The sequence below is a fragment of the Bubalus kerabau genome, chromosome 14, assembly GCF_029407905.1.
Source record: "Bubalus kerabau isolate K-KA32 ecotype Philippines breed swamp buffalo chromosome 14, PCC_UOA_SB_1v2, whole genome shotgun sequence".
Classification (NCBI taxonomy): domain Eukaryota; kingdom Metazoa; phylum Chordata; class Mammalia; order Artiodactyla; family Bovidae; genus Bubalus; species Bubalus kerabau.
Genome location: NC_073637.1, coordinates 29,029,142 through 29,055,869, shown reverse-complemented (window position 1 = coordinate 29,055,869; position 26,728 = coordinate 29,029,142). Strand labels below are relative to the sequence as shown.

The 26,728-nt window shown below is 43.7% G+C and overlaps 1 protein-coding gene across 1 annotated transcript in view; it reads right to left on the bottom strand.

Moving 5' to 3' along the window:
- Nucleotides 1-26,728, bottom strand: part of CLVS1 (clavesin 1) — a 193,525-nt gene that overhangs the window by 12,788 nt on the left and 154,009 nt on the right. The window contains exons 4-5 of the mRNA XM_055546085.1: nt 18,685-18,795; nt 14,105-14,340 (exon numbers count right to left, since the gene is read on the bottom strand). Coding sequence (XP_055402060.1) covers nt 14,105-14,340; nt 18,685-18,795 — 347 coding nt within the window. The remainder of the gene's footprint in view (nt 1-14,104; nt 14,341-18,684; nt 18,796-26,728) is intronic.

Sequence of the window (26,728 nt, the reverse complement as noted above, 5' to 3'; positions counted from 1 at the left end):
CATCAGAGTGAGGTCTGCAGACATCTTAGGGCTCAGTCTGTAGGTGAACCAGATAACAGTTCTTGCCATCAGCCCATGTTCACTGTGTGTATAGGTTTACACAGTTTTGAGGAATGGCATGCACTTCAAGGCGGGAGGAGAAGGGGACGACAGAGGATGAGATGGTTGGGTGGCATCACCGACTCGATGGACATGAGTTTGAGTAAGCTCTGGGAGTCGGTGATGGACAGGGAAGCCTGGCGTGCTGCAGTGCATGAGGTTGCAAAGAGTCGGACACAACTGAGTGACTGAACTGAACTGAAGAACTTCAAGGAGGATTCAGGTGTCCTGAGACAGTCAGATGATCTTTCAAATAATACAGTTTTAACATGCAGATGCTTCTGGACAATTTTTTCTACTACCAATCATATCTAAAAATAGCAACACAGCAAATGGCTGCAGGTCCTTGTACCACCTGCTTTGAATGGGCTCATCTTTCATTAGAATTAGAGTGGCACGAAGAGCTGCTAGTCACTTTCAGAGCATCCCCAATTTTTCCTAATTATTCTCCTCCCTGTGAAATGGATGGTGCACAGCCTCTGTGAAGTCCCTTTGCTAGGACTGGAATGTGATGTTCTGAAGCAGGTAGAGAAAATGCCAGAAGCTGCCACCAGCTGAGACAATGAGGGTGACTCATTATCTGAGTTTGAAAAGGATGGCTAGTGTTCTCAATAAAAACTACCTTCTGTATGTCTATTTTTGAGTCAGATGACTTAAAAGGGTCTAAATGACAGGATATTAATGCATCTCCTTTGATATTACTATATTAGCCTGATAAAAATTTTCTTCCCGAGTAGCTGTAGCTTCTCCCCACAGAATGGGGTTTAGCACAGTACATCAAAGTGTAACAGAGGAAGTTGCTTTTCAATCTTGTCTTAGAGACAGATACAATCAGGGCTGGTAGGAATGGGAGCAGACAGCTGCAGGACTTTGAGAAAAGGCAAATACCCCAAAAAAGGGCTCTATAAGTCCCTGTGGAATGAAGGAACAAATGAATGAATGAATGCACACAAGTGTGAGAACAGTTGTGGTAAAAGAGACAGAGCATTGAATGAAGAGAATCATCATCACTTAGAATGAAGAGAATTGAACTTACAAAGTTTTGCTGCCTACCAGCCCTGCCATCTGGGCTAAATCATTTAACCTCAGTGAATTGGGCTTCCCTGGTGGCTTCCCTGGTAGCTCAGTGTTAAAGAATCCACCTGCAATGCAGGATACCCAGGTTCGATCCCTGGGCCAGGATCTTCCTGGGGAAGGAAATGGCTACTCACTCCAGTATTCTTGCCTATAAAATCCCATGGACAGAGGAACCTGGCAGGCTATAGTCCATGGGGACACAAAGAGTCAGACACCACTTAGACACAGCTCAGCATGCCCACATGTGCTCCAGTAATTCTGTCTATAACATGGAGATAATAATCTATTTTTATTCATTTAAATCTATTTTTTTAAATTCTCCATTTAAAAAATATCTATTTTTCTTTCAATTTTCAAAACCTAAAAGGCTTGATTTTTCAAGAACTTTCAGAATAAGTCCAGGAACATCTGTATCCTGTCTGGCACTTGGGAAGAAGTGGAGACGTGAAGGCATTTCCCATGAGATGCTGAAAACACGACAATGCTCGTGTATGGCCTTGACATGAAAGCACAAACACTGTAGTCTGGAAACTTTAAGCTCACATAAGATCTATAGCAAAGTTTGCTTAAAGGCCCTGAAATTCTCTACGTGAGCAGCACAGTTTTTATGAATGATACTTCAATGAGACTTCAATCACGTATCACGTCAAATATTTGTTTTCATCCATACGATCACTAAAGCTTATATGAGAGCCCCACTGCTGGCGAGACATTGGGTACACATGCCATCAGCTTTATCCACATCAGACAAAATATTTGCTTACCAACAGCAATGTGTTCACAAGAAATAAACCTTTGCTTTTCTTGCCTAGACTACATCTTCCTTTCCAATTAACCGTGCCTGACCATGGGGCTTCAGCAAACAGGAGTCTCTTTCCGGAACAGACACTGTGAGTTACCAAACACTTAGCACTTGAAACTGCAATCAGTCACACCCACATCTGTTCATTTGCTTCTAATTCAACCCTACTTCTTGGCTTTTCCAGGCACTTAGAATTCTTTATCTCATAATTTGTCATGTTGCTCTTTAAAACAGAGGAGAACATGTGCCCACCTCCCACCCCCACACACATTTTATCTGTCCTTGATCATGTTCCTATGGGCTGAATTCATTGTAGATTTTCTTCATTCTAATATTACTTTGGCAAAGGGGAACAGCTACCCAGTCCAGTATTCTGGCCTGGAGAATGCCATGGGCAGAGGAGCCTGGTAGGTTACAGTCCATGGGGTCACAAAGAGTTGGACACGACTGGGTGACTTTCACTTTTAATGTTACATGGCTTTATAGGATGTTTGTGTAAGGAGATGCCCTCCCCTCATTCCTGCCACAATAAAGAAAGCTGTATAAAAGCAGGGAATTTTTTTTAGTTGGATGCACGAGTATTGAAGAGGATAGGCAGCTATTTATCTTAATCTTTAGAAAATGTTAACAAATTCCTGTCAGCATCCATGCAACCCTCCGGTATCCAATAACTGACATAAAACACTGGGCTTACATGGGGTACCCACAAGGTCTTTGCTTCTAGAAGTGATGACATCTCAGGCATTAGCTGCTTGGCATAGAGGGACATCAGAAAAGTGAGAAGTTTTTGAGCGATAAATCAGTCATAATGCAACTTAGAAGGCAGCAGGGACTGTGAAGCATTCATGAAGAAATGACGCCTCATGTCATTTTACTGAATGGGACCTCCATATGGAACATCTGTTCCCGGGGCCACACAGTAAAATGATCCTTTTCTTTTTTTGCCCCAACTGCTTAGAAGACAAGGGTCCTCCTGTTCCCACACTGACACCCCTCATTCTTTTCCTGCAGATTGTATTTCATAATGATATATTACTTCTGCCGGAAATGAGTAGTTATCCAGCAAATGCGTAATTCACTCCATAAAATGAGGACGACATGCTGAAAGACCACCAAGGTCATAGGCAATTCTACTGACAGCTGAAAACAGTTAAACTGACTTTCTTCTTTTTACCACCCAGGCAGGACCTGAAGGGGAACAACATGGCCAAAAATTTCCTTCTGGCTCAGAAATCTGAACTCCATCCAGGCATTCCCTCAGCTTCCTCCACTCCCTCCCGTAAAAGTGGCTGGCTCACAGTGTCTTTTGATAGCGTCCCACTTCTTTCCCATGGGATCTAGGAAAGTTTAGGGAACATATAGATGGAGGCATTTGGTCAAAGGAATCAAAAGCAATCCTTCCACTGTGTATTTGGACAAGACTCCAAAACGCTTGGGCCCCTCCAAGTGCCCAGTATATGGGATAGATGAGGTGGATCATTTCCTGGAAAGTTGGGGCCACTCTTTACTGGCCTGAGTGGAGGTGCAGCTTGGGTCTTTAAGGCCTCTTTCTCTGCAGATAATTCTCTCCTAAGTTCTAAATTTTAATAAATAAAAGCAGGAGTTATTGCATATATTCACCCAAACTTTATCTATGCTCAGGATGCACCAAAACCCCCCAAATTACTGGAAATGACACAAAGGGACAGTTTTGACACTATGAATGGTGCTGTGTGCGTGTGTGCTCAGTGGTTCGGTCATTCCTGACTCTTTGCAACCCCATGGACTGTAGCTTGCCAGGCTCCTCTGTCCATGGGATTTTCCAGGCAAGAATAATGGAGTGGGTTGCCATCTCCTCCTACAGGGGATCTTCCTGACCCAGGGATCGAACTTGTGCCTCTTGCATCTCTTGCATTGGAAGGCAGATTCTTTACCACTGAGCTACCCAGGAAACCCCACGAATGATGCTATCTATATCTAAAAAAAAGAAAAAATTCTGGGAACAAACATTTTTACATGTAAGTACACACCGAAGGCAGAAGAATTATTGCCATGTCATGCCAAGTTAGAAAGTCAGTGTAGAATCAATAACCAAAATATTATTATGGGCTCTTCTACATGGATGGCACAATATTGTCACTTTTTGCACTGAGGTTCTTTGCGCAAGATGATGTGTTTCTCTGTATGTCTGTATGGGAGAGCCTTTTTAATGATATTTATACCCCTATGGGGCTTCCCTGGTGACTCAGTGGTAAGGAATCCGCCTGTCAAAGCAGAAGACACGGGTTTAATTCTTGGATCAGGAAGATCCCCTGTAGGGTGGAACTGACAACCCACTCCAGTATCCTTGCCTGGGAAATTCCATGGACAGAGGAGTTTGGTGGGCTACAGTCCATGGGGTCACAAAAGAGTGGGAGACAACTTAGCGATTAACCAACAACATAGTCATTCTAATTACTTTACTAGAGATATAGGCTAGAATAAGAAAGTAACTAATAAACCAATCCCAACAACTGAGAAAGATGTCACAAAATCAATGGACTGATTTAAAGACCATGCACTTGCTTCATGAAGCAGAAATTCCAGACCTGCCTTCCCAAACCTGAAGCACAGCTGCTGGTTTCCAGTCCAAGCCATCCCCTCCTCTTTCCCAGGCAGAAAAATCTCCTTTGGTTTGGAGTCACCCTGTGTGAATCAGGGTGGATTCCTGCCTGAGAATTCTTCCCTTCTGCTGGATGCAGGGGTCAGAACCTGGCTTCCAGGGACAACCACTGAGCCACTGGAATAAACATTCCTACTGAGCCACTAGAATAAACATTCCTGTAGCCACCTTACTTTGTTATTTTATTATGTGAAATAATACATTTTCCTTATTGTTTAAAGCAATGTGGCTGGAGTTTTGTAATATTCACAAATCAACCCTGAGTATTCATTGGAAGAATCGATGCTGAAGCTGAAGCTCCAATACTTTGGCTACCTGATGCTAAGAGTCGATTCACTGGAAAAGATGTCAGAAGCTGGGAAAGATTGAGGGCAGGAGGGAGCTACAGAGAATAAGATGGTTGGATGTCATCACCAACTCAATGGACATGAGTTTGAGCAAACTCCAGGAGATGGTGAAGGACAGGAGGATACCTGGCATGCTGCAGTCCTTGGGGTCGCAAAGAGTTAGATACGACGTACTGGCTTAGCAACATATTTGCAGCCAAATACTTATGTAGAGCTTAATACAAAGCCTACTCAGGGCTTAGTCACTGTTGTGTCTGATTCTTTGCGACCCCATGGACTGCAGCCCCCCAGGCTTCTCTGTCTGTGGGATTTCCCAGACAAGAATACTGGAGTGGGTTGCTATTTCCTTCTCCAAATACAAAATTGGACAGAAGTTAAAAGTTTGGCTAAAAAAAGTTTGGCTACCTACTTTCTGTATGTAAAACATATTCCAGTAATAAATAAATTAGGAGGAAATTAGGTGCTTCAGAGCCACACCATCCCAAAAGCAGAAAGTGACAGCCAATGACCTGAGAACAAGGAAATAGACTATAAAAAATAAAGTGAAAAACAAGAAGTTAAAACTCAGCCCACAAAGTCATTATTGTATCAAAGAACAGATTGTTCTAGGAATAATTCATATAGAGAAAATTTCATTTAAACTAATAATTTTTTAAAGTTTTTTCTGCTTAAGTGTTGAGCCAAAATTATCTGGGGAAGAAGAGGTGTTAGGACCACTTATTCATTGAGAACCTCATACAAGCTTAAGTTTACACATGTGCCAGAATGCATTGTTCCCAGATGATTGGAACTCAGTGGCCATTTGTGCTCCTAAAGCACATAATGAAAAGTGATCAGGCCCCAAGAACACTCACAAAAGCCCATTGGGTTCCCACGGGGCCAGAAGACTGTTGGAAACTATGGCAGGGTTAGGATCATGGGCGATGTCTACCCACTGGAAGTGACAATGCTGTTCCTGAGGTCAGACCCAGGTCATCGGGTCGTCAGAATATAGAGACATTTCCTTAAGCCCTGGAGCAGGCACATGCTGCCCCACAAGCTGCCTGCCCATCTCTGGACAGTGCAACTTGGGGCTGCCTGACAGCCTGTGCTAGAGGACAGACTACCATATGGAGTGGGGGACTGGAAGAGAGGACCTGTAATGTCTCCTCCAGTTGTTTCCAGTTTTCCTGTCTCCTCTGGGCTTCCCAGGTGGCTCAGTGGCAGAGAATCTGCCTGTCTGTGCAGGAGACACAGGAGACTCAGGTTCGATCCCTGGGTGGGGAAGATCCCCTTGAGCAGGGAAGGGCAATCCACTCCAATATTCTTGCCTGAAAAATCCCATGGACAGAGGAGCCTGGTGGGCTACAGTTATAAAAGAGTTGAACATGACTGAGAGACTGAGCATGCACATGCAAACACTTGGTCCTTAGGGGTCAAAAGATGCTCCGAATGCTGGCTGTCCTGCCCCTGTAATCTTCTAAGCCATCACAGACCTCTGTCCGCGAGGCACCTGACCACAGGCACAGTCTGACAGCAGGGGCAGCCCCTCTTGCTGGCATCACTAGCACCAGGCTCCTCTCTGCCCATCCTGCTGCTGCCCGAAATCCCCAAGCAAAGCCTCAAGGGTCCACCAAGAACAGTAGGACTCTGGGGGTGATGAGATACGTGTGCAATTGCCTGCTTCCCCGGCATGGTCTTGAATCTTAACTCTGATATATTCAGGCTTCCAGGCTCAAACGGTAAAGAATCTTCCCGCAATGCGGAAGACCTGGGTTTAATCCCTGCGTCAGGAAGATCCCTTGGAGGAAGGCATGGCAACCCACTCCAGTATGCTTGCCTGGAGAATTCCAAGGATGGAGGAGCCTGGTATTTTACCATTCTCCAAAACCCGGGTCAGCTCTGCCTATCTCCCCGAAGACTTCTCCCAAGTCTTCCTGGTTGAAATTAATGACAGCTTCCTCAGAGCATTGCAGCAGGTTTTTCCCCCTCCTTCACTGCACCTCTCTGCAGTGAAATATAGTTATTTGTGGGCACATCTTGTCTCCCCTAGAAGATCCCAGGAGGCAAGATCCAGGACAGTCTTGGTAAAGCAGGAGAATTACCTCTTTCCATCTGGGAGCTGACACTGGTTAAAGTGACTGGGCAAATGCACCAAGAATGGGTTTGGGAGATGGTAAATTTCACTCAACATTAATTCATCTATATGCAGTGAGCAATACTTTGGCCACCTGACGTGAAGAGTTGACCCACTGGAAAAGACCCTGATGCTGGGGAAGATAAAAGACAAAAGGAGAAGAGGATGAGAGAGGATGAGATGGTTGAATAGCATCGTGGACTCAATGGACATGAATTTGAGCACTCTAGGAGATAGCGGAGGACAGAAGAGCCTGGCATGTTGCAGTCCATGGAGTCACATAGTCAGACACGACTTAGCAACTGAGCAACAAAGTGCAGTGAGCATGTAGAGCTTGACTGCTGTGTGTCTACTGTGTGCTGGATGTTGAGTTGGATTCTTGGGGAGGCAGTGAGATAAATTAAGAGTTAGTTAGACAAAGTCTTGACCCTCCAGAATTCGCTGGCTAATAGTGGAGGGTGTCATCCCCTCTGACTCTCAACATTAACTCAGAAATGGGACTTGGAGTCAGGACATGTCTGGTCACCCAAGAGATGTAATTCAGATCATCTGGGGAAAGAGTGGCAAACTCCTATCTCATGCCCCTTCACCTTGGAAGTTTAGACCTATCTAGGGTGTGATGGTCTTAGGGTAGATCGGGTAGGGACAGGCCCCATGAGATTCCTGTCCATGCAGAGACTGGAGAGAGAAGCCTAGCACAAGAGTTGAGGACAGAATGTATAAGGAAAAGCAGGCGGTGTGTCCTATCTTAGGGCACAAACCCAGAACGGGGAGCCAGCGTGCCCAGGTCTGAATCCCAGCTTGGCCATTTACTCACAGTGTGATCTTGGGCATTCTTAACCACTCTATGTCTCAGTTTCCCCATTTGTAAAAATGAGAATAAAGACAACATCTTTTTCTTACAGTTGTGGTAAGGACTTAAAGAGTTTAATGAGCTAAGGGCTCGGAACAGTGTCTAAGTGTGAGTTGTCGCTACAGCGGTCACTGTGTTGTAGTCTGGACTGAGGGGCAGTCAGGACTCGGGTTAGTCCCTTCCCTGTAGAGGCCACAAAATCAACAGTCTCTCGGCCACCATGACCACCACTTCCCAGTGAAGGTAGTAACCTGGGGAGTAAATGATCTCGTCCATCCAAGCAGGGAGGTTTTCCAGACATTTGAGTGTAATCATCATGACCGAGCAGGAAATATACAGCTTCTCCCCTTCCCAGACATTGTTTACTATTACCCACTGTTTACTGTTTACCAAAAGAAGACTTCCAACAGAGTCGCTCTTCCTGAAACCCAGCAGGACCCCAGAGGACCTTCCCAGGACAGGCCCTCCCCCCTATCCTCTGCTCTAGCTCTTCTCTGAAGCACCTAGATAACAGTATTTGATGCACATTTCCTGAGCTGTTTTGCAGATGTGAAAAACCCTTCCCTCTTCAACAGACGGAAGATGTTAACTACTGAGCACATAGCCCCAGACCTCCTGGAAACTAAGGACTGACAATGTGAACCCCTGTGACACCACCCTGCGACCTCACCATCAGTCAATCAGAGAACTGTGCAGGAGCTGCCCAAGTACCCTGCAACACCACCCTTCTCCCCACCTGACTTTTTCTGTTTGTTTTAATTATTTTATCAATTTTAATTGGAGGACAATTACTTTACAATATTGTGGTGGTTTTTGCCGTACATCAACATGAATCAGCCACAGGTGTACACGTGTCCCCCCATCCTGAACTCCCCTCCACCTCCCTCCCCATCCCATCCCTCTGGGTTGTACCAGAGCACCGGTTTGGGGTGCCCTGCTTCATGCATCAAACTTGCACTGGTCATCTATTTTACATATGGTAATACACATGTTTCAATGCCCACCTGCCTTTTAAAAACGCTTTGCTGAAACCCTCTGGGGAGCTCAGGGCTTTTTAGGCATGAGCCACCTGTCTCCTTGCAGGACCCTGCAGTAAACCTTTCTCGGCTCCAAACTCCAAGGTTTCAGTTTGTTTGGCCTCACTGTGTGTCAGGCGCACGAACTTGCGTTAGTACTCCTTCCCCAAACTTCTCCAGAATTTAGCTGTCCTTCTGCAGATTCAGCATGAGTTCTGGCCTCATCTTCTCACCTGAGCCCCCATATCAACCTGCTGATGGCTTTTAGTCCCTCTTCTCTGTCCCTCTTCCTCTTCTAATTCCATCCTGTTGATGGCTTTTAGTCCCTCTTCTCTGTCCCTCTTCCTCTTCTAATTCCATGATCCTTACAAAACTCAGATCATAACTGTGTTTAACTATGTCTGGTGGGAAAATATGAATGAAAACAAAAATAGCATATGGCTGTCCCACCATCAGTCTTATGATTAAAACCACATCAAAAACAGACAACTCATGGTAAAGGAGATCAGATTTGTGGTCACCAGAGGCAGTGGGTAGGATGAGGGAAAATTGGATGAAGGTGGTCAAGAGGTACAAACTCTCAGTTATAAGATGAGTAAGGGGACTTCCCTGATGCTCTGGGGGCTGAGACTCCACTCTCCAGATGCAGGGGGCCTGAGTTCCATCCCTGGTCAGGGAACTAGATCCCACGGGCCACAACCAAGAGTTCTCACGCCACAGCTAAGACCTGGCGCAGCTGAAGAAATAAAATATTTTTTCAAAAAGATAAGTTAAGTTCTAGGGATATAATGTACAAAATGATTGATAGAATTAAAACTGTTCATGTTATATGTGAAAGTTGTTAAGAGAGTATGTCTTAGAGTTCTCATTACACGGAACCAAAGTTTTTTCTATTTCCTTAATTTTGTATTTATATGAAATGAGGGATGTTCACTAAATGTATGTGATAATCATTTCATCCTTATGTAAGTCAAATCATTATATTGTACACCTTGTGTGTGCTCAGTCGCTCAGTCATGTCCGATTCTTTGTGACCTCATGGTCTGTAGCCCGCTAGGCTCCTCTTGCCTGGAACTCTCCAGGCAAGAATACTGGAGTGGGTTGCCATGCCCTCCTGCAAGGGATCTTCCTGACCCTGGGATCAAACCCACATCTCCTGCCCCACCTGCACTGCAGGAGGATTCTTTCCCCACTGAGCCACCTCAGAAGCATTATGTCAATTATAACTCAGGAGAAAAAAAGTGAAGTCTGCTAATATCAAGCACTTTTAATGGGTCTGAGAGGGATATTCTCACACACCCAAAATGGGAGTGAGGTCATTTTGGAGGGTCTCTAGGCAGTGATTGAAATTTAAGTTGCACAGTCCTCTGACCTAGCAGCTACAGGGCCCCACATCTACCCAGAGGAACATTCCCATGAGAATGAAGGAGGCACATCAAAAAGATTCATTGAGCCCTGCTTAAAACAGAGAAAAAAAAGCTCAGAAAAAATCTAGCAGTCCATCAGAAGAGAAATGGCTGCACTGTGATATATCCACTTTCTGGAACATGACACAGCACTGAAAACATGAGCTACACCTACATTACCAACATCAAAGGAGCTTACATAAAGACAGATAAACTATGTCTGTCCCCCTTCAAATTCATATGTTGACGTCCTAACCCCCAGTATCTCAGACTGTGACTATATTTGGAGATAGCATCTTTAAGGAGGTTATTAAGATATTGACCAAACAGTCAGTCAGTTAAGTTCAGTTGCTCAGTCATGTCCAACTCTTTGCGACCCCATGAATCGCAGCACACCAGGCCTCCCTGTCCATCACCAACTCCCGCAGTTCACTCAGACTCATGTCCAACGAGTCAGTGATGCCATCCAGCCATCTCATCCTCTGTTGTCCCCTTCTCGTCCTGCCCCCAATCCCTCCCAGCATCAGAGTCTTTTCCAGTGAGTCAACTCTTCACATGAGGTGGCCAAAGTATTGGAGTTTCAGCTTTAGCATCATTCCTTCCAAAGAAATCCCAGGGCTGATCTCCTTCACAATGGACTGGTTGAATCTCCTTGCAGTCCAAGGGACTCTCAAGAGTCTTCTCCAACATCACAGTTCAAAAGCATCAATTCTTCGGCACTCAGCCTTCTTCACAGTCCAACTCTCACATCCATACATGACCACTGGAAAAACCATAGCCTTGACTAGACGGACCTATGTTGGCAAAGTAATGTCTCTGCTTTTGAATATGCTATCTAGGTTTGTCCTAACTTTCCTTCCAAGGAGTAAGCATCTTTTAATTTCATGGCTGCAGTCACCATCTGCAGTGATTTTGGAGCCCAGAAAAAGGTGGGCCCTAAGCCAATATGACTAGTGTCCTTATAAGAAGAGGAAATTAGGATACAGATAAAGATGCATGAAGGGAAACACAGTGAAGACACAGAGAGAGGATAGCCATCTACAAACCGAGGAGAGAGGCCTCAGAAGGCACCAACCTGCAGACACCTTAACCTTGGACTTGTTGCCTCCATACTGTGAGAGAATAACTTTCTATTGTTTAAGGCAGTGGTCCCCAACCTTTTTGGCACCAGGGACCGGCTTCATGGAAGACAGTTTTTCTACAGAACAGGGTGGCAGGAGGAGATGGTTTCAGAATGATTCCAGTACATTACATTTATTTTGCATTTTATTTCTATTATTACAGTGTGATATATAGGATCTTCCCAGGTGTCACTAGTGGTAAAGAACCCACCTGCCTCTGCAAGTAGATGTAAGAGACACAGGTTCAATCCCTGGATCAGGAAGATGCCCTGGAGGAGGGTCCAGCAACCCACCCCAGTATTCTTGCCTGGGGAATCCCATGGACAAAAGAGCCTGGTGGACTACAGTCGATGAGGCCGCAGAGAGATGGACACAACAGAGCAAGTGAACACGCTACCTTATAATATATATGATGAAATAATTATATAATTCACCATAATACAAAACCAGAGGGAACTCTGAGCTTGTTTTCCTGCAAATAGATGCTACCATCCGGGGATGATGGGAGAGCAATAGGAAGCAGCTGTAAATGCAGATGAAATTCCACTCTCTTGCCTGGTGCTCACCTCCTGCTGTGTGGCCCGATTCCCAACAGGCCATGGACCAGTATTTTGGCCATGGATCAGTATTGGGCCAATACTGGGTTAGGGACCCTGATTTAAGGCACCTAGTCCAGTCTAGACTGCGGTACTCTGTCACAGCAGCCCTATCGAGCTAGACCACACAATACCCAATATTAAATATTTTCTCTGGGTGTGTATAGCTATGTGTAATGTATGGAAAGCCTCTTGATGAAAGTGAAAGAGGAGAGTGAAAAAGTTGGCTTAAAGCTCAACATTCAGAAAACGAAGATCATGGCATCTGGTCCTATCACATCATGGGAAATAGATGGGGAAACAGTGGAAACAGTGTCAGACTTTATTTTGGGGGGCTCCAAAATCATTGCAGATGGTGACTGCAGCCATGAAATTAAAAGATGCTTACTCCTTGGAAGAAAAGTTATGACCAACCTAGATAGCATGTTGAAAAGCAGAGACATTACTTTGCCAACAAAGGTCCGTCTAGTTAAGGCTATGGTTTTTCCATTGGTCATGTATGGATGTGTGAGTTGGACTGTGAAGAAAGCTGAGCACCAAAGAATTGATGCTTTTGAACTGTGGTGTTGGAGAAGACTCTTGAGAGTCCCTTGGACTGCAAGGAGATCCAACCAGTCCATTGTGAAGGAGATCAGCCCTGGGATTTCTTTGGAAGGAATGATGCTAAAGCTGAAACTCCAGTACTTTGGCCACCTCGTGTGAAGAGTTGACTCATTGGAAAAGACTCTGATGCTGGGAGGGATTGGGGGCAGGACGAGAAGGGGACGACAGGATGAGATGGCCGGATGGCATCACTGACTGGATGGACATGAGTCTGAATGAACTCCGGGAGTTGGTGATGGACAGGGAGGCCTGGCGTGCTGCGATTCATGGGGTCACAAAGAGTCGGACACGACTGAGCAACTGAACTGAACTGAACTGAATGTACAGAAAAGAGAATGGAAAGGCCCACCCCAGTCCAACCCCTCCTTTAGGGAGGCATAGAGATTGAGATTGGGGACTTGGGGTTGAAAAGGTAAAATAAGGCTTTACTGATTATAATAACAAAGTACTTGTGCATTATTTGTATATCCATTTAAAAAGCCCTCACTCATGGTCTTCTACTGACAGCATACACTGTACTTCCCCACCTGCAACCAGCCATCTGTAGCACTTCATTCCCACTCTCACCCCTGAACCTTTCACACCAATTTGCCACACCAGAATATCCCACCCCTCCACAGCCTCCACACCTCTGTCTGTCTTGTCTTTCCCCCTCTGTAAGCCTGGACTGCTGATTCTCATCCTTCAGAGCCCAGCTCAGCTGTCACTCACAGTAGAAACAGGTTGCTAGAAGTCTTACTTGGCAGATTTTCCCAAGGCCCTGTTCTCTGTTTTTTTTTCTTTTATGTCTTTATTCATTTTCATACTCCCAGTGCCCAATCAGTGCCTGTGGCCAAGTAAATGCTCAATAAGTGGTTCCAAATGCATCGATGATAGCAACATTTTCTAGCAAGTTGCTTTTTCCTCCAATGTGTCTCAAAGGTCCCACATTCATTCTGTGTGAATTAACAGACTCCCTTGAGACCAGAACTGTAATCACGACATGACTGAGGGCCAAGCCTTCTACTGCTTCTTTCATACAATGGGGATGACAGTATTTCTGAGCTAGCCAATCTGCATTTACTTTCAATTTTGGTGAAATCAGCTGAGAATGTATTGCAATTTATTTTATTCAAGTTCTGTGCCTATAAAGGTCTTCAATTACTTAACTCACAATGCATGCGTGCTCAATCGTGTCTGACTCTTTGCGACCCCATGGACTGTAGCCCGCCAGGCTCCTCTGTCCATGGGATTTTCCAGGCAAAACACTGGGGTGGGTTGACATTCCCTTCTCCTGGGGTTCTTCCTGACCCAAGGATCGAAACTGAGTCTCCTGCACTGCAGGCAGATTCTTTACCATCTGAGCTACCAGGGTTACCCGAAATAGCCCCCATATCAAAAATGCCTCTTGAGCTCTAACTGGAAGGCTCTGCTAACCCAGACCTTACCTCTTCATTGGCTTGGGTGAGCACTCTCTCTCCAGATTGGAGGATGTGTGTTTCACATGCATTGCATTATAGGAAGTGTGAGTGTAGTCATTTTCGTCGCTGTAGTCAGGACCGAGCAACGTCCGGGCCCACGTTCCCATGTCATAAGGAGGAAGGGTGCCTCCAAATTCAGATGGCAAAAATTCAGGGTGTATTAGCTGGTGGAGACTGTTTAAGTTGTTTCCATGCAGGAAAATCTGGAAAGAAAAAATAATAAGCGAGAAAAAATATCCAAAACATATAATCGAGCATTTAATCTAATACACAGTCTAGTAGTGACAAAGTAGATGTTTGTTGGTGATCACAAAGTTTAAAGAGGCATTCAATTTTGTGTCTGTGGCTTACTCTTCATAAAATGTTAATTTATTGCTCAGAAAAGGGTCTGGATTAATAGTCCTTAAAAATGAAGTTCATGAATAAATTGGGTATTTTTTGGCCATGGTCCAAATTTACACATATAGTCATCTCTTAATTATCCCTGCAGATGAAAAGAGTAGGAATGTAGACCCTCCAAACCCCTGATCATGCTTCACGCACACCACATTGCACTGTTCTTTTCCTTAAGCTTCCTCTAGACCCTCCTCAATGTTCTCCATCCTTCCCAGGCCTACATCTAGTGGCAAAGGCTTCCTCAATCTGCCCCAGTGACACCTGCCCACTTGACTCTCCCCGATTCTCCAAATTAACTGTTCATAGTGAGATGACTTCTAAGTTTTTCTGGTTTGTTCATTGATGTCTTTCTCCCCCATAGGAGAGGGCTTCTCTGTTGGCTCAATCATGAAGAATCTGCTTGCCAATGCAGGAAACACCGGTTCCATTCCTGGGTCTGGAAGATCTCCTGGAGAAGGAAATGGCAACTCACTCCAGTGGTCTTGCTGGGATGATCCCATGGATAGAGGAGCCTGGTGGGCTACAGTCTATAGAATGGCAAAAGAGCTGGACACGACTAAGCAACTCAACAATGAAACAACCCCCATAGGAAGAGCAGGATGCTCAGGAAAGGGACCTTATTTTTTTTTTTTTAACCCTTTTACTACTCTCCTAGCTCCCCGGGTGGTGTGGGCACAAGGAAAAATCTCAGTCACTTCTTAAGCAATGGAATTGGAATCTGTGACCTGGGAATTTATTGTGAGATATTTTTGCAACAGTTTTCTATTTCTGTCTGGATTTGCCAATACCCTCAACAAACAAGTTTGCATCTTCGAAGCATATAATGGATGGTGATGTAATTAGTCATAGGGGAGAAAACACCCCCAAATAACATTTTCAAACAAATCCATAAAGTGGATAAGCCACAAGTCGATAATTACCATTGCCTGTAATTTAGGAATTGACTCCTGAAAGTTTATTCAAAGTGCATCTGTATAATAACATCGATTCCCACACTTCTTCATGTTGCAGGCTCAATGCGCATTAACTGTTCCCGAGTACAGGGTCATCAATTATACACACACATGCGCACACTTAACCATGAAGAAATGTATGAATAAATGTGATTTTTAAAATACTTACATATAGTATAATAATATATCACGTAAGTGTTACATTACACTGTTACTACAGGCATCCCTTGTCTATTGTGCTTTGCGGCATTTAACAGATATTACACTTTTTGTAAGCCAAAAGTTTGTGGCAACCTTATATCAAGCAAGTCTATTGGTGCCCTATTTCTAAAGTGTTAGCAAACCTTGTGTCTCTATGTCACATTTTGATAATTCTCTTAATATTTCAAACTCATTCATTATTATTATATTAGTCATGGTGATCTGTGATCAGTGATCTTTGATATAACTATTATAATTTTTGTTGTTGTTTTGTATTTTTAATTAAAGTATGAACATTTTTTAGACATACTATTGCACACTTAATAGACTACAGTATAGTGTAAATGTAACTTTTTTATACACTGGGAAACAGAAAAATAAACATACATGTGATTTGCTTTTTCATGATGCTTGCTTTTTTGCTGTGGTCTGGAACCTAACTCACAACATGTCTGAAGGGTGTATATTATTAGTATAATGTACTATATAAGTATATAATAAATATTTGCTTTTTATAAAATAAAATTTAGGCTGCACTCTGTAGCATATGAGACCTTAGTTCCTTGATCAGGGATCAAACCTGCGGCCCCTACATTGGAACGCAGAGCCTTACTCTCTACCTTGCCCTGTTGTACTGAATTTTAACTTGTGATGTAATGTCATTATTTACTATGGTTTTTCCAGTGGTCATGTATGGATGTGAGCGTTGGACTGTGAAGAAGGCTGAGCGCCGAAGAATTGATGCTTTTGAACTGTGGTGTTGGAGAAGACCCTTGAGAGTCCCTTGGACCGCAAGAAGATCCAACCAGTCCATTCTGAAGGAGATCAGCCCTGGGATTTCTTTGGAAGGAATGATGCTAAAGCTGAAACTCCAGTACTTTGGCCACCTCACGTGAAGAGTTGACTCATTGGAAAAGACTCTGATGCTGGGAGGGATTGAGGGCAGGAGGTGAAGGGGACGACAGAGGATGAGATGGCTGGATGGCATCACTGACTCGATGGACGTGAGTCTGAGTGAACTGCGGGAGTTGGTGATGGACAGGGAGGCCTGGTGTGCTACGATTCATGGGGTCGCAAAGAGTCGGACATGACTGAGCGACTGAACCGAACAGAACCAAACTGAAAGAGGAATGAGACAAGAAGCTAAGCACTAAAATTCTTCACAAGAACACTGTAGCACTTCAGGAAACAATGTACATTTTCTGACACTGGATGGTTGGGTATGACTGAATTTTAAAAAGAATTTTTTTAAAGAAATTCACATATTCTGGCTTTTGCAGAATGTCTCAGTAGAGGAATTATAGTATTTGAAACGTGGAAACGCTGTAGCTAAACACTGGTCCTAGTAGCCACGTACCCACCCAAAACTTCCAGTTCTCAGAGGAAAAGGCACGTTGTTGAAACTGGCCCTCTCTCTGGGGGTCGTGTGAGGTGGAGGAACTCAGCAGGTAGGAAGCGGAATCCCCATTTGTCAAATTCTGTTCTGCACCCAGAGAACCAGGAAGCCTCTTCCTTCAGTGGCAGAGCACACATGCTGGTTGCCTTGTGGGAGGAAATGCCATGGCTCCTTCCTGAGTAGAAGATGAGGCCAGTGGGAAGCACGATACCATGTTGGGAACCATATAAGGCACTTCTTGGCTCTTATCACCATCCTGAGCCCCAGACAGATCTCAGAATGTCCTAGAATGCCTCTGCCTCCTGAGGCTGGCCAATTCTAGTCCCGGGTTCCACACTCATTTGCGGACAGGAGAATTACCCTGCATCCTATACCCTATGGCAATGTTTCCTAATGATCTGGAAACAGCTGAGCTTTAGGAGTTGGGAACCCTGCAGAGTGTGTTTATGTGGCAGGGATCCCCCACGTTATCATTCCCCTCTGAGTACTCTGAGCTCTTCCCAGCATGGCGTTCCTGGGACATAGAGGCTTATATCCGAGCTAAGCTGCTTTAGTTGTGTCTGAATCTTTGCGACCCTTTGGACCGTAGCCTGCCAGGTTCCTTTGTCCATGGGATTCTCCACTCAAGAATACTGGAGTGAGTTGCCGTGCCCTCTCCCAGGGGATCATCCTAAGCCAGGGATTGAACCCATGTCTCTTGCGTCGCCTGCATTGGCAGACAGATTCTTTATCATTAGCGCCACCTGGGAAGCCCAGCGGCCTATATAAGGTGCTGTAAGACTGACTCTTGTTCCCTTAAGAGGTGGTGCCCCTGAGCTAGGTGATAGCTGAAATCAGAACACTTATAAGAAAAGAGAGCTAAATAGGAAAGAGAAATGAGTGTTTCGGAGTCTCTCCTACAAGAATGACTTTATACTGTGTGTCTCATAAAATTACCCCAATCACTCTGTGATGCGAGTGTTAGTTTTTCCATTTTATAAATGAGGAAACAGAGATTCAGAGAGGCTAAAGAATGCTGGGTTTCTCAGCTAATCAGAATGCCAGGGGAGAAAAAATCTGCTGGAGGATGCTGGCTTCCCAAATGTCATCAGCTGATGCAATCAAGATTTTAAAAGCCTTTTTCCTGTGAGCATTATTATTTCTAAAGAAGAATGCATTCCCGGCCTCAAGGGTGATGGAGCTGGCAGCTATGACCGAAGAGTCATGGGGGAAAAGGCAAACCATCAACATTCTTCATAGAGATAACACATTCGCAGGACAAAATATAAGTTCTTAAAATATTCGGTGAACAGGAAGCTGTTTGACCTGGCATCTCCGACAAGCATTTACTGTAAAAGGGGCATCTGGCATTTGCATGTCTTCAACGCTTCCTTTGGTTTGTCACTGGGACTCTAAACTAACCCAGTGCCACTAAATTATTGATTAAATCCAGGCCATTTGCAAAACTCCAGCTGAGGCTCAAAAGCTCAGGGACTGCAGAAAAGCAAAAAAAAAAAAAAAAAAAACAACCATAGTGAAAAATAAACACAGAGGGAGACTGAGTGGAGGGGCTCTGCAGTTATCCCTCTGAACCTCCCCTTGTTGGGTTTTGCTTTCATTACCCGTTTCCTTGTCTTGTCTTTAAGGAATGGCTTGATGAGCGTGTACAGGGCATGAATGTACCAGGGCTGGTTGACAAAATGGACTCCTCCAAAGCGGGCAGGAAAGCTGTCCTGGGTGGAAAGAGAGAAACACACAGTGATCAGCACGCATCACAGGTTAGCAGGGGGCCTAGCAGGACTGCCTCCTGGAGGGCCTGCTGCTTCTCAGGAATTGAAATATCAGCGAATGGTGGAAGAGAGAGGAAACACACCTACCTCCCATTTGTTAAGGTTCCCTCTGTTCCTTCGTGTCTCTGTTCCCCTGCAACTCCACAACTGTCATGCATCAGGCCTGTCACTTCTGAGTCACAATTATGTGACCACTGACACTGCACTGGGACATTTGCACTGGATGGTGAAGGGGCTGGGATTCTCCGTGGCATCAGAGAACCCAGGCTTCAGTTCTCACGAGCCCTGCAAGATGGCTCTGTTTACCCTCATTCTCTGCTTTCCAGCTCCAGCCCTCCCTGGTGAGGGATCATGACCATAACTAAACCTTCTGGGTGATGGAGGCTGTGTAGGAAGCAGGTGGAAAAGGATTTCAAAGGCTGTTCAGAGTTGGGGCTCCCTGAAGTCCTTCAAAGTCTGACAATGTTCAATATTTGTGGCTTCTTTTTCACCGATTTCAGAACTAGCTCCTTATTTCATCCCGGGACCCACCCTCCCACAGTAGGTTCCAGGGACAGACACAGGCTCACTGATGGGCTAGCAGACTCCTCTAACTGAGGTCCTCTTTTTTTGCAGATGAACATGTGAAGGGTGTATATTATAACGTACTATATAAGTATATAATAAATATTTGCTTTTTATAAAATAAATTTAGTTTTTTTAATATAGGAAATATAAATACTTTTTTAAATGTTTCTAATTTCAGAATCCAGCTCAGGGCATAAGCTTAGAAACTGAGAAGCTGCTCTGGGTGCTAATTAGACCCACAGAACAAAGGACCTTGACCATGAACCCTGAGCTAGTCCCACAGCACCAGGTTCTGTGCTCCTGAGGCAGGGCTTCTGAAGATTGCATTCATTGTGGTTAATGGAATTAAAAAAGAAGGAACATCTAACGTGATTCGATTTGCCAAGCATTATGGCTATCAATTTTACGGCAACAAACATCTTTGTAGAATGTTAGCAAGACAGAGTGAAAGCAGAAGAAGTCTCCTATCTGAGCTAACAGTTCAGGCCGCTGGCTGCTCCTTGCAGTGTATGAAATGCCCTGTGTGGATCTTTTTTAGTAACAAGGAAAGAGAGTTATTAACTTTTTTCAGAACCCTTTGAGTCTATAGGCTCCCTGGGCATTTTCTACACTGAGACCTAGATTCCAATGTAAGTACATGGAACTGTGCTTAAAGGTTGACCTTTAAAAAAACTTAACAATAATTTTGCCTCTATCTAGACAAACAATAATTTTGCCTCTATTTCTAGACATTTTATGGGCTTCCCAGGTGACACAAGTGGTAAAGGACCCGCCTGCCAATGCAGGAGACACAAGAAACATGGGTTTGATCCCTGGGTCAGGAAGATCCCCTGGAGGAGGTCACGGCAACACACTCCAGTATTCTTGCCTGGAGAATCCCAAGGACAGAGGAGGCTGGCTGCAGTCCATTGGGTCGCAAAGATTTAGACATGACTGAAGCTACTTAGATCGCATATAAGCCTCCAGAGTTGGACACGACTGAAGTGACTTAGCACACACTCAGACATTTTACAGAGTCCAAAGTAGTATTTTGAAGCTTAAACTAGGCAATTTCAATTAAAGGTCTTCGTTCTGCGGGTCTTTGTGTATTTTTTGCTTCGTTTATTCTATCTTTTGAAAACTTAATGAAACCACCAAGTAAGGGTGGAAAGACTGTTTATACCCATTTGTACATTTGTCAAGAGTTCACACTATTTCAAGTGCAAATTCAGAAAGGTAGAAGTTCTTAATAAGATTTTCTTTTCTCTTTTAGGTGCAGCTTGGGATCTAAAAATTCACTGGTTTCTTAAAAAGAAAGACCTTTCCCAGAAGTTTTTTCTTTGCAATGAGTGCTAAGCAATAGCCTCAGTCTTTTGGGGCCTCTTGAGCTTGTTAATTCAGAACTAAAAATAACTGTAATTCATTGTCTTACATGCTATATGTGGGTTCTGGGGCTGTAGAAGAAGAATGAAAGCAAAGGGTTTATCTGTAAGCCAGGGTTTTAGAATCTTTTCCAGTTGTGAAAGGAAGCAGAATCCTATGGTCCTTGCCCCCACCCACCAGGTCCTCTGCCTGCCTTTTGTTTGTTGGAAAACTTCAGTAAAAAAATACATTTAATCAGAGAAGTGAGAAATGCGGAAACAAAGGAAAACAGTGCAAGGAGACTAAATAATAATAATATGGTCGTTAAACATAGTCAAGGACCTTTAGTTCTTTCTCCGGGGCTGTAGATAATATTCTGAGCCACATCCTGTGAGCTGTCTTGTAGATACTCAAACATCAGGTGGAGAAGTTAACTACATGATGACCAGACTGTACCCAGGACATGAGCTGCCACCATTCCGAGAACTGGCCACAAAGAAATGGAACAAATGGACCCTGGAACTGAAGATTAACTCTACCTAAAACAACCAAGATGATGCTGGTCAGACCACCCATGACCAATTTGAAGATGACTGTCAGAGCTCACTGCTATTTCTGCATGTAGCCCCCCTCCTTCTGTTGATAAAAGCTCTTGCCCCACTGGGTGCCACTGGTGGGAGTGGGAGGAGTAGGCTTTTGGACAAATGTCTGTCACCCTCCCCTCCAGTTGTCAGCATCTGAAATAAAGCAAACTTTCCTTTCTACCAACCTGGCCTGTTTATTGGCTTTTGAGCAGTGAGCAGCCAAACTACATACATTCTTTCGGTAAGAATATGGCCAGTAAGAAGGTTTTTATTTCTCCTGAGAATCTATTTATTAAATTTCTAGTTTGATAAAATGGAAGAAAACCCCTGTAAATAATACTGCAGAGGCACTAGGTAAAATCTCAAAGAAAATATTAACCTTTAAAAAAAATCTAGAGAGTCTTAATTTTAGTCTACGGAAACTCAGTTCTCAAAGACAGTAACACTGTCTTCAGAAGAGACTGAAAGATAAAACAGAGCTGAGACCTGCCAGTTGTCTGTGGATTCGTCCTGGTTTTGAGTCTACTATCTTAAAGGTGTAGGATTTTATTGGCTTCTCATTCAGGTTGGCAAAGAAATATGTACAGTAATGCATGTAAAATCCTATGCTTTGATTTTGAGATTTTGACACAGGCTCATTTTTCTTCAGGTCCCTTCTATAAAATTCAAATGAAGGCCCTTCTGTACAATAAGTGTGCTCAGTCACTCAGTCGTGTCTGACTCTTTGCGACCCCATGGACTGTCACCCACCAGGCTCCTCTGTTCGTGGGATTGTCCAGGCAAGAATGCTGGAGTGGGTTGCCATTTCCTCCTCCAGGGGAATCTTCCCGACTCAGAGATCAAACCTATTTCTCTTGTGTCTCCTGCATTGGCAGGAGTTCTTTACCTGGAGTGGGTTCTTTGCCACTAGAGCCACCTGGAAAGCCCATTTGTGTAATAAGGTCAATGTGCAAATGTCCCTAGTATCCTTGAATGAGCCTGACTGCATTATTCGTAATGGGGTGAGTGTGTGTGTGTGTGTGTGTGTATTATGCAAAGGGAAAGGTGAGGGAAGAAAAAAATTAACAAACACAACCATCTTTTATGCAATGCCCATCATTCTTGCTCATTTTGCCTAATCTCACCAGCAAACCACAGATAAAGGAGAAATAGTCTGTCACACAAATGTCTCCCAGGACCCCAGGGGGTCCACCATCCTCACAGAGGTGCATTTCTTAGGGGCTGGAGCAGACATGTCTCAAGACAGTAAACTTTGATACTATGACCGTATAACATTTTGTTTTTTGAGTTCTTGGCAACTAAACTCTATGCTCCAGAAACATACTCCAGGTTCAAGAAAATGGCGTCAACCATTAGATTCTTGGGGGAAAAGGAGCAGTTTTGGTCCCTTGTTGTTAGGGAACTCATGATTTGTGAATTTTAAAATTTGTTTTGCAGGTGTGCTTGTCGTCATCCACATAGCACGATTTCCTCTATCTCTGGTTACTCATTTTAAGTATCTTGTAACACCATGAGATTTCTGGCTCAAACACTTCTCAATCTATGCCTATGTGTTAGGATAACCCAACTGGCAAAATAACAACAAAAGAAAATGGCATTAATTTTTGTGCATTTATCATAAAAATATAAAATTTCAAATTATAGATATATTCAAATCATAAAACTTATCTTTCCCTTGGTTTATTTTAAATTAATTTATTTCCTTATTACAAAAAATTTACCCATTCTAGAAAAGTATAAAATAGATTTTTTAAAAAGCATTATTGGAAAAATTAGAAAATACAAAAAGAAAGAAGAAACGAAGAAACACCTACCATCCCACTGCAAAAGTCATACTGTTACTGTTTTCTAACATTCAGGACAGCCTATGTTATGTTTTAGTAACACACATCCCTTGCTCTTTATCACTGAAAACTGTGAAGATGTATTTCTCCCTCACAGGAAATGTCCTTGCTGGGTCGGCAGGAGCTGGCTTGATTTGCTCAGCCCAGGACGCAGCCTCCCTGTGTGCACTGCTCATCACACTGCGGGAAACCACGTGGGGATCACACCTTTGCTCTTAAGGCTGGTGGCCAGAAGTGATATGCTTCAGCTGTCACAGGCCAAAAACATGCCTGCGTCCTAGGGAATCAATAAGTAGAATTCTACCTCTGGCTGGTAAAGACCACAAGCATTGATGAACAGCACTAATGATTACCCAAGCTCTCCTTTCCCTCCCTTCAGTTCCTTCATCATTTATTTATTTATTACTTATTTGGCTGCACTGGGTCTCAGCGGCAGCATGTGGGATCTTCAATCTTCATCTACATGCAGAATCTTTAGTTGCGACAAGTGACATCAAGTTCCCTGACCAGGGATCAAACTCAAGCCCCCTGAATTGGGAGTGTGAAGTCTTAGCCCCTGGACCACCAGGGACGTTCCCTTCTTTCTTTCTAAATGGATAATATTTTTTTCACTTCAGCTCAGTTCAGTCACTCAGTCGTGTCTGACTCTTTGTGACCCCATGAATTGCAGCACGCCAGGCCTCCCTGTCCATCACCAACTCCTGGAGTTCACACAAACTCATGTCCACCAAGTTGGTGATGCCATCCAGTCATCTCATCCTCTGTCGTCCCCTTCTCCTCCTGCCCCCAATCCCTTCCAGCATCAGAGTCGTTTCCAATGAGATAACTCTTCACATCAGGTGGCCAAAGTAATATTTTTTTACATTGGACTTATTGATGGCCTACTTGATGCTTGTGAAATAATATCAGATAATCAGTATCAAATAATAAAAATTAGAGTTTACAAAATAGAGGGGAAAACAGAAAATTGCCTTTCTCTAATGATTGATTTAGTATCTTTAATTTTTCACTCAAAATCAGTTTAGACCTTGCACCTCTTCAATTTAGCACATACATATGATTGTATGCCTACAGGACAAACACTGGATTATATTCCTTAAAGCACTTGGCAGAAATTGTCATTGTCATGGCTTTCTAGGATTTTGACTCCTTTTCCCACTTTCTCTGGCTAAGCTCTAGTTACACCCTAAGTTGCTGAGGTCAGGTTTTCGTTCCTTGGTGTCCTTTTTTAATATTTACAGCCATGCCTCTCTAATATTTTACTTCAGAATTGTAGTGACACAAGAGGTAGCTTGGCATGCTAACATCACTATAATCAATCCTTCCTCTAGCCTTCAAGTCACACAAATACATGTTCACACTGGACAAAGTAGCAAGAATTTCTTTCAAACCAGTCCCCAAGGCATTCTAACTCCACATTCAAAGAGTGCTACCTCAAAATCCCTCTTAAATGGAACACTGATTCAATGAATGATGTGAAAATCTGAGGTCAGGATTCCCTCTTTGCTTTTTGAAAACTCAGAGAAGGCTAGTCTCATCCATCTACCTTATTTCCCTTTATCAGATAAATAGCATCACCTCTGAGTGTTATTAAAATAAGTATCTGATACCAGACAGAGTAGAAAGTAGAGTAACACTGACTTGAAGGAAGCAGGTGCCAGTGACCAAGAAAGTGATGGGGTAATAAGAAATAGGTTTGAACATGTAGGAAAAAAAGTTTTTAAGAATTTGGGAAAGTTAGTTGAGTGGGATAAATTCAACTAGGAAAGAGGAGACAGAGGAGGGTCTACTGTACATTCTATTGTGGATTAAGTATTAGAGATGGGTTTGTTTTTATTGTGGAAAATAAGAGGGTGAATCAGAGCCACAGCAACATGGACGAGGCATGACTCTTTCAATGAAGTGCTAGGTATGTGGGCCAAGGGAAGATAAGGTAAGTAAGTGTTAGTCACTGAGTCGTGTCTGACTCTTTGTGACGCTATTGACTGTAGCCTGCCAGGCTCCTTTCTCCATGGAATTCTCCAAGCAAGATTACTGGAGTGGGTTGCCGTGCCCTTCTCCAGGGGATCTTCCTGATTCAGAATGAGGGCCAGGGGAATGACCAGTGAACTCAGGACTGAGGTTAACTAAAGAATCAAGGTCAACTCCCTGGAAGGAATTCCCAGGGAGACAATAACTGATAATGCCCTGTTTGATGGATTAAAGGGTAACAAGAGAGATCCTTGTGGTGATGAAAATGTTCTATCACTGGACTGTGTCCTTGTCAATATACTGGTTGCTCTATAGCTCTGTAGTTCTGCAAGATGTTGCCAGTGGGGAAAACTAAATAAAGGTTATATGGGATGTCTCTGTATTATCTCTTAGAACTGCATGCAGGTCTACAATTACTTCAAAACAAAAATTTAAAATGTGATTACTGTGAATATTTCAAACTCCCCCAAATAGTAGTCACCATTTTCTTAAGCATAGTGGAAACATTGCTAAGGCTGATCTTTTCTGCCTTATGTGAAATGTTAAACAAAAAATGTGAGAGTTGGACCATAAAGAAGGAGGAGTGCTGAAGAACTGATGCTTTTGAATTGTGGTGTTGGAGAAGGCTCTTGAGAGTCCCTTGAATTGATCAGACCAGTCAATCCTAAAGGAAATCTCAACCTTGACTATTCATTGGAAGGACTGATGCTGAAGCTGAAGCTCCAATACTGTGGTCTCTGATGAGAAGAAGAGACTCATCAGGTCTTGAAAAGACCCTGATGCTGGGAAAGATTGAAGGGAAAAGGAGAAGGAGGATGAGATGGTTAGACAGCATCACTGACTCAATGGACACGAGTGAGCAAATTCCAGGAAAGAGTGAAGGACAGAGGAGCCTGGCACACCACAGTTGATGGGGTTGCAAAGAATCAGACACGACTGAGCAACTGAGAAAGAACAATACAGAAGCACATTCTGAGAGGCTCTTTTTAATTTTCTTTGGGAATCTTGGACAGCATTAAGTGATTCTTGCAATCCATTAGAAATACCCTTCATGTTTAAATGGGCACTTTATTTTCACACTGGCACTCTTTAAGCATCACTCAGATGCCTTTTCTCGTGTTTGATCAGGATTGAGGAGCAACATCCTAGAGGCAAACTGTTTCCTCTCTATTTCTTTGACGTTCAGATACAGATGTTACAGGTGGTAGTTGGCCAAGTTTCCTGCTTGATAATGAAGTATTTGCTCCTGTGACTGGCTAAAATTTGAAATGCCTGCAGGCTAACATACTTTCAACAGGGTTTAAGACATATGTGACCTCAACATCACGGTGCCCCGAGAGGCTTGGGGAGCTCTGCTCACTCTGTCTGCCCTCTCTCCCATCCTCCTCCTTCTACTGCTCTTACATGGAAATTGGAATAGGACCACTCAAATTCACAAATACCCTCCCAACATCTATTAAAATTCCTCTGAAACCCAAAGGCAAAGAAGAAAAGAGAGATGATGAGCATGTTAGCTGTCTTTTAGAGTGTCTGCCTCTTCCCCTTTGGTAGCTCTGAGCATCTCTTTTC